Source organism: Lasioglossum baleicum, chromosome 6 (assembly GCF_051020765.1).
Source record: "Lasioglossum baleicum chromosome 6, iyLasBale1, whole genome shotgun sequence".
Lineage (NCBI taxonomy): Eukaryota > Metazoa > Arthropoda > Insecta > Hymenoptera > Halictidae > Lasioglossum > Lasioglossum baleicum.
In genome coordinates, this window is record NC_134934.1 from 12358813 (window position 1) to 12372008 (window position 13196).

Below are 13196 nucleotides of genomic sequence, written 5' to 3' on the forward strand. Positions count from 1 at the left end.
CGATTTCGAGCCCTTTAGCTTTGAATTGATCGAATTTGTATGCTTTAACCTTGAATTGATTGGGCTTCAGACCTTTAGCTTCTAGTTGATTGAATTTGGGTCCTACAACTTTGAATCGATTGAATTTCAGTCTTTCGGCCTTTGATTGATTGGATTTGTATCCTCGGACCTCGAATTATGTAAAATTGAGTCCCCTGATTGTAGATCCCTTGTCGGATTGATTAGAATATTGTGTAAACGAGATTTTGATCCTTCAGTTTTAAACTAGCGTCGGTTCTCCAGCCTCGAATGTCTCAACGTAAATCTCTGAATTCTGAATCGTCCCGAATCAAATGAAAAGCACTCTGGGCATACCCAATTTAAATTGTTGTTTGCAGTGGTGATGATCCAACAAATGCAACATTATACCCAGATTAAGCCTGGAATATAGTCTCCCTCTAGATAGTTAATAATGATGTAGTATGATCTAACTTTGTTTAATAACTTTTGAAATATTCTTCAGAATTAGTAGAGTACGTAGAGGTCGTTCCTGAACGGTTGAACGTTACAATTATCCTAATACAGTTCTCGGATTAGTATTTTGAAGCAATGGACCACGTCTAAAGTGCACACCTAGCGATGAACGTCGATGCACACCTACATGTACCGTTGTTAAACCCCCATCGATATCACATCTGCGATTCAAACGAACGGCACTCGACACGGATAATCGGCGGTCCGATCTCGGTATTAATTACTTCCAATTAGGCGTATTATTGTAATAGCGTAATTAAGGTCCGCCGGAGTAGTTCGTTCCGCGTCGCGCCATTGATTCGGTTACGTGGATCGAATATTTTGCTGTCGCGGACGGAGAGATCGCTTAATCGGCTTTTTTCCAGTAATTTGCCGGAATTGCTTTGGTTTCCGAGCGATTTCAACTACAATCAATTACACTCTCGCCGTTAAAGAATGGAGGAACTATACAAACTCGGGTGGACCGTAATTGCTACACCTGAAGAAGGAAAATGGTCACTGATCTCATTTGTATATACAGTGTCTATAATACAATAAACATTTATTTTAGATATTAGAGATTTTCCAAAAATTATTATCTCGATCTAGAATAAAACTTATTCTAAATGGTAAAAAATTGGCTTTCATTTTCCCTTAAGAAAGCGAAATGACTTTCCGAACGACCTAATACATATATTTCATTTTGTTACTTTTGCATTGCGGTAATTGCATTATGGAGAAACTCTGTTTCAGCGCGAATTTCCTTTTTCATTTCGTAAGACACAGGCTGCAGTGCTACCAAAACGCATTTGCATACGGTACGTAAACGCAGTGGGTCACTCCATTCGATGATAATTAAACGATTCATCTTGATGTCGATTAAAGCGTCCACCGCGCACCGTGGCACAGATTTCCATCGATTATGTAAATCCACAGCTTTGTGTAAATTTGCGGCATTATTTGTTTCTGCCGTCGACGATATCGATAGTAAGCGTATTATACTGCCTCATTTAGGTTCGCTGTTTTGCGCCGGGGATACCATTAATGAAATATTACACACCTAGTAATCGTACACAAATCATTCAAACCAAAGAAAAATCAAAAATCAATTCTACAAAGCGGATCCAGGAACTAAATTCCGCGAGGAAAACAGCGCGAGATTCGTTTAACGAATTTCGAAACGAAAGACCTTGCTTCGCGAAACTAAACCAAAGAAAAGAAGAACTCCGATTCACTCGGGAAGTTGATAGAAATAAATACACCGCAATGTATCGTAGTATAGGAAACCAGGTTCAATAAACTTTTCTTTCATTCCTAGCCTATTAGAACCGGAAGGGGGAAGACCGCACTTCTCTCGTGCTTCAGTAATCATAACTTTCGATTCGAGTAATCATAACGTAATCGTAACAAGAACGTAATAACGTTATCCGTCGCAAACTTGTTTCCCAAACGGCGGGAAAACCGATGGAAAAACTTTCTCTACCGACCGGGGACAATCGTCACCGCAGTCACAAAGACGCGAGAAACCGGAAGCGAAATCGCGAATAGAAGAAATTGCGGGCGATTAATTTACGGGGCTTGGCGTTGGAATTAGGGGAATTGGTGCCAAATGCACGCTGCTCACCTAAACAAAAACCCACCATTCAACAATGAATCTTTACGTAAGAGAGAAATTGTCTACGTTAATTGTGCGAGAAATGGAAGCTGGAGAGAAAATGATTTCGTTCATGATAACTCATCAATTGATAACAATGTGCTGTTTTGTATTCTCCAAATTGAGTCAAAAAAACTTACCCTTCTACGACGCTATTCCCCCACGCTTCCGCCGCGGCCCGGTCACGTGACTGATCCGCTACTGGCAGAGAGAGGGTAAACTTTTTCTCCTCGATTCGAGTCAATTCCCCTGATCTGGCGACTCTGAACACAACTGATGCAACTACTATCAACTATACGATAAGTAATATTTTGCATATGCATATTCCCTTGTACGTACATTAATTAAATTTCCTATATTGTATTTTACTTATGCATTCTTTGCACAGTACATGAATATTCATTTCGAAATTGAATTAAACATTTCAGAAGGCAACGAAGGTATTCCTAAATGTATATTCATTATACGGTTGCATAAATCGTTTTGGTGCAAGAGTCTGGTCAAATTTTAAGAAACTGTGATTGTAGAACTTCAAAATCGAACTTTCTGGAAAATTTCAAAATGTAGAAAAATTCTGAAAAATATATAAATGCTGTGCCATTTCAAATTGATTATTTTCGTGAAATATTGGAACAGCATATGAGCCAATCATTCGACCCACACATTTTTCGGAAAATCCTTTCCCCTAAGGACCAAAAATGTCTTAACGGCAAGTTTCCCTAGTGAACGATGAAGATCGAGGGTGAAAATGTGCGCAGTGGCTATTCCATTTCATCACGGTGCTCTCTCCCCGGTCTCGATATTTTGACCGTCGTTAATTAACGACGCGCCGGGAGATTGTTAAGTGAATTACAGCCGGAAATACGATTTATCGGCGACGGTATCGGGTTCTGCGCTGAAATTAACGATCGACAAACCTCCGCGTAGAAGAGGATGATTGGTAACAACGTGACAAGCACGCCGATGAAACTGCTGGGAAAGTCTGAGAGTTTCCGTGGGAGAAATGGAATGTTTCTGGATTCGAACGATTTCGATTTTTGTTTCGCGTACGGCGAATGCCCTGATTAATTGGCATTGAATCGCTTAGCTCGGCCATCGTGATGGATGACCTATCGGTTCACATTTACGTCTCGATTAATTAAAATCCCACCGCGCCGCGCCGGCTCGCTCGCCTGTAATAGATAAGGAGTTGAAACCAGGGGCTATCGGGTTCACGCCATATTGGTAACCGATTTTTCATCTTCCGAAGCTTGTCTGGTAAACGATTCGACGAATCAAAACACGAACTTTCATTCATTCATCCTGCTTCATTTCATTCGGAATGTTTGATATCGTTCCACCAATTGGAAGATTGATTGGCATTTATGGTAAAACAATATTGAAATAGACAGAATTATTTTTTAATGGAGATACTATACATGCTTATGATACTTCTTTAACGTAAAGGAATGAATAAAGAAACAAAATATTAAGTGGACAACTTATGAAGAACTTGTTACAGCGTAATTTATGAAGACTATATCAACCATTCTCAAAACTGGTACAGCGCCAAAAATGTTTGAAGAATTTGAGGATTTAGTTTGAAGATTTTTCGATCTGGAGAAAAGCAAAAATTTTCATTTCGAACTACAAGCTTCTATAAATACTTAAAGTATGGCGACCCAAATACTAACTTTTTCTAAATTTTAACAACTTTCACCGGCACACATACGAGTAAATACGCTTCTAAGGATATAGCGCGAGCGATCGCATAATTCTTGAACGCATCTGAAATTTAATGCACCACTTTTAATCATTTTTTCCATACGTAATCGGGCACGTTTCTCGGATCTCCATGATTTTAAATACATGTTCGTTCCACAGTCACGTAAATCGTTTCGAATTTTGAACCTGGCAGACTCTCCTCGGTTCCGTTGCCGAGGTGGTGTATATATACAGTCGAAGTTGCGTTCCCAAACCCTCGAGGAGCATTACTGCCTACCCGGGAATTTAGAGTAAATAAGAAATGTAGTAATTGAGGAAGGTGGAAGAGGTCTGCGCAAGTTTTCGGTCCTCCACCTTCGAAGTTTATGGCAGGTCTCGCCTCGACGGTCTCTGTTTTATGATATTTCGCCGTCCCTTTTTCCAACGGTAGTCTAGCTGCCTCAATTAATAGCTCGGGTCGTTGTTGATGCTAGCGAATTGGCAAAAGCTCGAAATTTAACGGTTGGATGTGGCAGTAATAAATTAGGGGTACGTATGCACAAATTCTTGCGCTACTAAACTGTCTTACTGGAAGATGCACTACTTACGAAACTTGGTAGCTTGTTCATTTTTTAATTCTGTAGTTTGTCGATGTTTGATAAACTCCTTTAACCCTTTGCACTTGGAGCTATTTTGACTCGACAATTAAACATTTCATCCGCGACCTAGAATAATTCCATTCCATATTAATTTTTTTCTTTGTATGAATATAAAATTAATACAATACCTCATACAATACTTAAATGTTTAGTAACTGATTAGATACCAACATTTCTACTTTGCAGAAATAATTTCGCTTAATTAATCTTGCTCCTTTGTAACGTACAACGGGTTTTAAAAAAGAAGAGAGTTTAATGATGTCTACGTTTTTAATTGGCTCGTCATTTGCACAAACAATTCATTCAGGATTAACTAATGACAGTAGCAAGCCCCTCAAAGGTTGATAATACGATAGTACGAGGGTTATTCAGCATCGTTACATCACTCGCAGCGATAACGAACTGCGGATCCGTGCAACGAGCGGTTAATTTAAAGAAAATCATGTGTCGAGGTGACTGTGCGAATGAAATTGACCGAGTTTAGACGCCATAGCAGTGAACAACGGCATCGATGGAATCACCGGGAGTTGAGTAACACGATTCTCGGTTCTCACCACCGGATTCAAAGCAGATTTCGCCGGGGCGCGCGCTTTGGAAAATCGATGAACATCTCCTCCACCTTCCGCAAGCCGAAGGGGTCCGCCGACCGCAGAGAAGGAGATCCGGAAAATTAGCATATGCACTCCAAGTCTCCAATCAGGGGGAACACGATTGCCCCGGAAGGTAAAATTCTGCGGAAACTGTCCGCGGGATTGCACCGTCGGAATTCGCAGCGATTTTTCGTCTGAGATTGCGAGCTGCGTAACGCGAGAGCTCGATGAAATGTTATACCCAATGTACGCCGCACCCAAATCCTGTTACGGGAAGCATGTGCTTCAACGATTTTCCACGTTCTCGCGATCGTTTCCCGCCAGTAGGGTGTTTTGGAAAAACAGAAATCAATACTCATACAAGAAGCTGCTCACCCAAAAGATGAATCAATTGATCCTGTATATCATAGATCCTGAAACCAAGCACAGTCTGTCTGTTTTACATAAATCTGATGGGAAAATATTTTTATAAAAATATAGGACTCGTTAAGAGGAGCGTATGAGTTGCTACTCAGATATGAGTTGCCCAGATATGAGTTGCTACTCAGTATGAGTTGCCCAAAGGGCTGATTCAATTGATCCTGTGCATCATCAATCCCAAAAGCTATCTGTTTTACGTAAATCTGATGGAAATCATAAGCGACTCTTTAGTATTTTAACAAAAATACTAATCGGGCACCCAGTTGTCCACACGATGACTGAGTCAATTGACTCGATACATGATAATCCCCAAGGCACGCAGTTGTCTCGAAAAACCTCGAAGAGTCCTTGACGACCATCCAACAGGTTTTTCCCCGATTATCTCCCCTTTCCAAACGCGACATCGAACCCCGGTGGTTCCGGATCGATCGAAAAACTTTGACCCAGTTGCGTGTTTGGCTCACCCTTCTTGGTGCGTTAAAAACCGAGCCTAAACGCGGCCTTGTTATACCGGTGGCCGTCTGTCGCGCGCTTTGAAGCCGCCCGACCGTATTGTTTAATATGAGTCACGCGTTTCGAACGAACTAACGACAAAACAGTTCGGAACTGCTCGAAATCAGAACGCGCGCGTTCACGCCTGCTTTTCACCGGGAACAATGGACCCACTCGCGAAACACTCGGCTGTTTATGATACCTGCGCGCGACGTAACTTCGCTCTCTCTCTCTCACTCTCTGCAACGATGAATCTAGTTCGTCTCACCGGGTAGAAAGTGCCGTTTGCTATATTTATGGGCGCGTGCGACAAGGGAAACCGCCAGGGGGTTGGCGAAAATAGGAAATAGTTTTCATCGAAGTGGCGCGAAATGAAAATAATAAAAAGCCAATAAGCGACTGCTCTCGCCCCGAAATGAAGCCCCTGTTTCGCGCGACTATTCTCTCTCTCTCTCTTTTTCCCTCCCCTCTTTCTCCCTGTAAATTAAATATTTACTTTCCACTTGCGCCCGATGTCCGCACCAGCGAAATTGACTGTCTTTCAGGTGATATTTTTCGAAGACGGGGAACGACCACACGAATATGGAACGTTCTTTGGAATTTTTGCGGACCCGCGAAAATGGAAAATATTTTGTTTGGATCCGAAATGTGAGAGCGACGCGAAGCTTCTGTTTTGATTAGAGAGTTCGTTCGTGTGTTCTGCTTTCGAAGACACGTGTGGGAATAAATATTAATTCATCGTTGATATTTGTGTGTGGTACACGAATGTTCTTTTGGCGAGCTCTTCTGCTGCTCTCTTGTTGTTCATTTTATGTGCTCAAAGAGAATTTCAAAGTAGTTACCAAATACTTGCACTGTCTATTATCAGTCGAATTAAAATTGTAGCTATTTAAAAGTTTACCCGAAGTATCTTGTAAAATGAAGTCGCGTACGATTATTTCAACAGTCTTGTATTTATCTTGTCATGAATGGTCGAGTTAAAATTTCGGGTCATTCAAAAACCACATTTGTCATGCTCGAAACAACGCTACGTCGAATTCAGATCGTCGCGTCGCGTGACGCAGGGAACATGCGAGGCCATTTATGAAGAAGTGCATGAATCATATAGACGTTCCGCAGACGTCAGTAACTCTAACATATTTTTTTGCTATTTTTCATCGGAACTAGCCGTATTTTACTTGTCACTCGGTCGTAAACTGGAAAATGAATAACAGTCTATTTCCAGAGGAAGAGCGGCGGAACTACTAGGTATCGGAGAGCGATAAAAAAAAATCGACGCTAAATGCTTGTAATCCTACACATGCAACGTGTCCCATTCAAATCCTTTCGTAAAATATCATCGAAGTTTACAGCTCGCGACAAGAATTGAAACCGTTCTTCGCTGATCCGGATAGTTCCGGAGCCGCCATATTGGAAATACGTCAATCTTCCCTTCATAAAATAAAACACGACATTTTGACAATTCTACCAACTGCGATAGCTGTTTACAAGTAATATAAACGAAAGCTGAGATAATATAGTGAAATTAAAAAAATTTTTGTGAATTACTGAGAAAGAAGTTGTGGAGTTTAGAAGACAATTAAAGGACGCCATCTTGAATGGTGGCACAACAAATCGATGCCACAGAAACACATATTTCAGCATCGAATAATTTCGACGACTGCCATGGCCGATAATAAAGCAGAGCGTAATATCCTCCGAAGCCGACCGAAATATAATAATAATTGGAGGAATGGCGGTTTGCGTCGGAACAGTAGTATTGAATCTGAACAATGAGATCCGTATCTGCCGCGGAGGATAATCTCCCAGTTCAGTCGTCCGAATATTCTATCTCGAATAAGTCGAGTTTATGCAATTTCGTATTTCGTTCGACGAGCCTCGTCACGAAACACTTCCCGTACCTTTCCGCTGAAAGATTTCGCTAACATTGGACACGAGTTAGCACAGAGACAGCTTCGCAGCAATTCAGCCAGAGACGGGCAAAATCTTCATCCAAATAAAATGTGTCCAGCAACAAGTGTTCGTTAAACATTCATTACTCGATGTTGACCCTCTTTAAAAAATATATATATATCCATTTTCATGAATAATCTGAGTTTATATATTTATAATAACGAGCAAACGGAATGCAAGACGTAAACAACCCCATGATGTAAAGATGGGGTTTTTCAGTAGTCAAGAGCGCTAGATAAAAGATCAATCTAAGCCGCAATCGCCTTCAAAAGTCCTATTTTTACGTTTAGAAGGCGTAATTTGCATTATTCGGTAGCTTATGTGGCTGCAAGGAAAAACGCCGCATGTCACAATTTCAAAAAATTTGAGTTCATGCATTAATTGAGCTTTACACTATTGTATTTTCGTATTTACCAGAAGAAAGTCATGAGAACAAATTCGAAAGGCTCAAAAAAATAATGCAATTTAACCGATGTTCTATGTCAAAGCATTAGCGATGAAAACTTTAAACGGCAATATCTCGAAAGTGAAAATATGCGCGTAATTACGCCCGTAAACGTAATAAAAATAAGAAATTTGGGGGCGACTACGGCCTAGCTTGATCTTTCATCTAGCGCTTTTGACCACTGAAAAAGCCCATCATCAATTTAACAGTTTCATTTAAGTTCTGTTTCCTGTAATTATTACACAAAAAACGACAAATAAAAATTTGGTCTTTTTGTTCGTGTCGGGTGAAAAACTTAGTGACCCGAGCGGAATTGCCGGTGGAAGATTATTTGAACGAGATTTCCACCATTTCTGGCTTACGACACGGAAGTTCATTGTTAAACTACGAGGATGCTCGGTGTAACAAAACCAATCACATCAGTGTGCAATAAAATCCTCTAGACACCGATGCGCTCTCGCTGACAGCGCTGTCAGTTTTTGTTCACACGTCATTCATAGCGATCAAGTATGAACGTTTCACTAGAGACACGTAGGTGTGCTCGCTATACTTTCCAGGGAGTTACATTAATCGTTACACAGATACACAGAACAGTGTTTGTGCTGGGTCGATTGTCGTGATTCACATTCATGAAAACAGGGCTGAGGGCGTGTGTGCTGTCAGGACTTCTCGTCCGTTCGTGTTCGTGTGCGTGTATGTATGTGTAACACCTTGCGAGAAAAATTTCATACATGTTAATTATCAGATTGATGTGGCTCGGCACGGGAATCGATGTTCAATTAATAGAATATCGAATAGGTAAACGCAGGAATATCGTTCCATACAAAATTGGAGAACCATATGTTGCTATTCATTATACCGAGCAATAACAAAGCCATCGGCAGAGTTGCAAAATTTTATTGAATGATCGATACTCTCGTGTAACGTTGGGAACAACTGGACGCAGTTAAACTCTTCATTGCATCAGCTTTGTAAATATTCATTTAAATTTGCCTCTCCTTTGTAGTCGCTAATAACTAACACAACGAAACGGAAAATGCAATTGGATACCGTTTCTACATCAGCGCTATGTATCAACCTTTAATCGAGAGTACCGTTGTTGGCCGTTTTTTTTTTATCACAGGCAAGCAGAAAAATAACAATGTTTCTGCAAAATTTAATGTGTTTGTTATTTCTATAAAGTAATGGAAAATAGTCATTTCAGTGCTCCGTAAGCCTAGTGTTAATGCAACCACTGATTCAGTTTTCCAAATTAGCAGCTTTTGCGTTTTGTGAAAGGATCGGTGCTGCACGTCATTTCACATTAAATACGAAACCCGACCAATTTCGTCGAAGCAGATCAATTGCGATTGAAAACCAAAGGTGAAGCTGAGCAGCAGCAGAGACCGTTTTGAATGATCGAGCAATATTCCAATTAGGATTGAAACGGAAACACTAAGCAGTGCGGCGTTTAAATTACTTTTATAATGATCCTTCAGTATGGAACGCTTCGAGAGTCGGGGTGGAATGGCAACTGAGTTCTACAGCCTGGTTCAAACGCACGGCAGCAATTACGTGTTCGGACGCGTAATTCTCGGGCGTGTGTAAATCGAGTTTTAAAATTTCGCGCGTCGAGGGTTCTCGAGCCGAGCCACGTAACGAAGGGCAAATCTCGTGGAAGACGGGGGTGGCCCTGGGTGCAAGAGCAGCCTCCAACGGCGGTATTTGCTTTGTATCAAACTAGATCAGTATCCAACGCGACACCGTCGTCCGTAATCTCGTTCCGCTAACCATATTTCCCCCGGATCGTTTAGCAACGGCTACGGGCCGGTTAGCGAAACCGCGTTTTCCGATTCTTCTTGTCTCGACGGCGCGTTTCGTTCTCATCATTTCCTCGTTAAACCGGCTCATCCCGCGTCAAAGAATCGCGGGACGAACGCGTAAAATATCTCGCAACTCGAGGAACTGTGAAAGAGCCTTCAGCGGCGGCGCCTGTGCACCGAACTGGTCTTAACAGTTGTATCAAAAGTTATTACTAGGCTGCGGCTCTTTATACATTTGTTGCACGTGCAAGTTTGTAAAATGCAAGAAGAGTTAAATAATGGCAACTTTAAATCATAATCAGCGTGTTGAATTTGCATAGACTATCGGATGCTTGCGTCGACTTAACCAGCTCCTCGAAATCGTTTAATAATAGCGCTCGTAATAATAATATCGCCGGAGAAATAAATCGATAAAAACTCGGCCGAGTTCCGCTCTGAGAGACTCATTGCGGTTTTTACCCAAGCAAACTCTCCGCCGCGGAAAAATTAAGATATAGATTACGTCCTTAAGAAATTGGTATACTCGAAAAGGTTCGAGCAGCGTTGATTATTAAGGGGGTTGTTTTGAGAGAGGAAAACGCACGTGTCTCTCACTTCCGACTTTTCGAGATCGTTAGAAAATAGTAAACGAGGTTATCGTTTGATGTTAGCCCTCGAAAATGACAAAGGGGAAGATTAACCTTCGTTCACCGCCCTTCATTCATCCATGCACGGCGACTCTTCCCCCGTCGTTCCACGAGATCTTCCGCGAACACTCAAAAAAAGATAACGGCTGGATAAAGTGCCACTGCATCAACCCTTAAGCCGAGATACGTATCTCGTCGGTGATCGTTGAATATACTTCACCCGGGCGCATCAATCCGCGAAAAGGGAAAGAAACTACGCTCTCGACGGAGCAAACTCTCTAAACGACGAGCGGAAACACTTCGAAATGAAGAAGCGACGCGTTAAACAAGCCTTAAGAGAATAACGGGCGCAACTGTGTGGTGAACCACTGCATTGACACTTTCGTAGCTTTGTTGGGTCGTGAATGAAACAAATTTTTGGCACGTTGAATGTTGAATTGATGAACATAAGAATTGCACAAAACGGGAAGGAGTTCGTTTTCAACCTTCTTAGTTATTGTAGATTTAAAAATTAAACGGTACATAAAAAATTGATATTAATTGTAATTTTATATTTTTACCAATAACTAAATATCGAAGACAGAGAAATAGAATTTGAAATATCTAAGAATGTGTGTAATATTTAGCCGATTTTAGTTGAAATCTTCATCGCGAGCCTGGTACAATATTGTACTGCAGGGTTTAATTAAATAATAGACATACTTCCTCGAACTAAACTGCTCGAAACCGTAAAAGCAGAGGGTATTGCGCCATTCCTACAGGTTCGAAAAGCTGCTTTGACGCGATACTACTACGAAGCGCGCCAAATTGTCAAAGATAATGAATACTCCACCTGCATGATCACTTCGTCGAAGGGGAGGAATTACAATGAACCCTGCTACGATCCTTAATTAAATCGGATCTTCGAAAGAATATTTAGGAAAGAAGAACATGTGCAATGCTTATAATTTCCTTATAATTTCCTCAAACATGAAACCATCTGTAAAAAACAGAGGGCACGGTTTAATAAAAAATAACTAAATAAATATGGTATTATAGCTAGTCAGAAAAGACTAAGTTGCCACTATGACTTCCTAACACCTTTAATAACTAACGAACTCGATAACCTCACTACTTGATCAAACTAAAAAAACACAAAGAAAACAATACATACCGTGGATGATCAAATTATTAGAGCCACAATACGGAAAACATGTATACTCTGTGCATATTTATATTTACAATTTGAGAACATCAATACTTCACAACAAAATAATAAGAACCCAGTCCAGACGAGCTGATTAAAATAATCAAAAGAACAAAGGAAATCCGTGCGAACAATCTTCATTTTGTCGAGAGCTAATCAAACCACTTACAACATAAGCTAATCAACCTACGCGAGTGGCTCTAAAAATTCACTCACCCACAGTATCCAACACCCCCAAGCACAACCTCAAAAAGTAGCCATAAAGCCACGAAAGTGTCAGAAAATATCGTCAGAAATCCCACTGGAACTTTCACAGAGAAAGAAGATCCACGAAAACGTTGCTTAAGGGTTGCTTAAGGTAGTTAAAGAGTTTCGGTTTGAGAGTGGATCAAGGGCACGGTAGATAGAGAGCACGGGGGTGGCAGGGGGGCAGAGAAAAAAAGAGAGAGAGAGAAAGTTTGGTCAACAGCCAGTGTTGAGGAAAATTTACTCACGATTGTGTGGCACGTTTCGGTGGTGCGGCAGGACTGTCGACGAGGGTGGAAAAGCACGTCGGACCGGCCGCGAAAGAGGCTCGCTCCTCTCTTGAGTCGCGCATCGCGCAGACGTGCTCGTGTCCCATGAAGCCCCCACCCTCCCTTACAGCCCCCTGGTACACACGGCGAACGATAAACGGGGGTAGAAAGGAAGATTGCTGGCGGTTTTCCCCGTGGCCGATAGCGCTTCGCGGAAAGGGCCGGGAGAGATGCAGAAGGGATCGGCTTGTAACCGTGTCACCGGGAACCATCCTCCCCCTGGTAAACCGACACCGATACAGACTGTTTCATAATCAATGCCACTGATGAGCTCCAACTACGCATGCAACCGCTACACACTGTATCGGATAGCCTGTTTTCTCGAGAAAATTCCATTACTCAAAAATCACAGCTGACACGAAAAAATGTTCCAGATAAAAGTTATCGGATATAAAATGGTGTCACAAGATAACTAAGAATGTCCATATTTAGAACACACGATTCTAAATTTTGATTCTGAATTTCTTTATAAAATACAAGATATTTTTAATTATGCAGTTTTCTGTGTCAAAAATTTGTCATTTCTTGACAAATATTTCGAAAGTTACAGCATCCTATTTACGAACGTAAATTTTACGTGAACTTCCAAGCAAAATGAAATGACTGCTTTATATTCGAG

At 41.3% G+C, this 13196-nt stretch overlaps 1 protein-coding gene across 5 annotated transcripts in view; it reads right to left on the bottom strand.

Annotated features, from left to right (window-relative positions):
* Rsh (Rap GTPase activating protein radish) overlaps window positions 1-12640 on the bottom strand; it is a 153528-nt gene extending 140888 nt beyond the window's left edge. For 3 of the 5 annotated variants that reach the window (XM_076425974.1, XM_076425973.1, XM_076425972.1), the window contains exon 1: window positions 12497-12640. In XM_076425974.1, the coding sequence (XP_076282089.1) occupies window positions 12497-12624 (128 nt within the window). In that variant the 5' untranslated portion in view covers window positions 12625-12640. The remainder of the gene's footprint in view (window positions 1-12496) is intronic. The other 2 variants (XM_076425976.1, XM_076425975.1) reach the window with 2 other exon arrangements.
* Window positions 12641-13196: the final 556 nt, after the last annotated feature.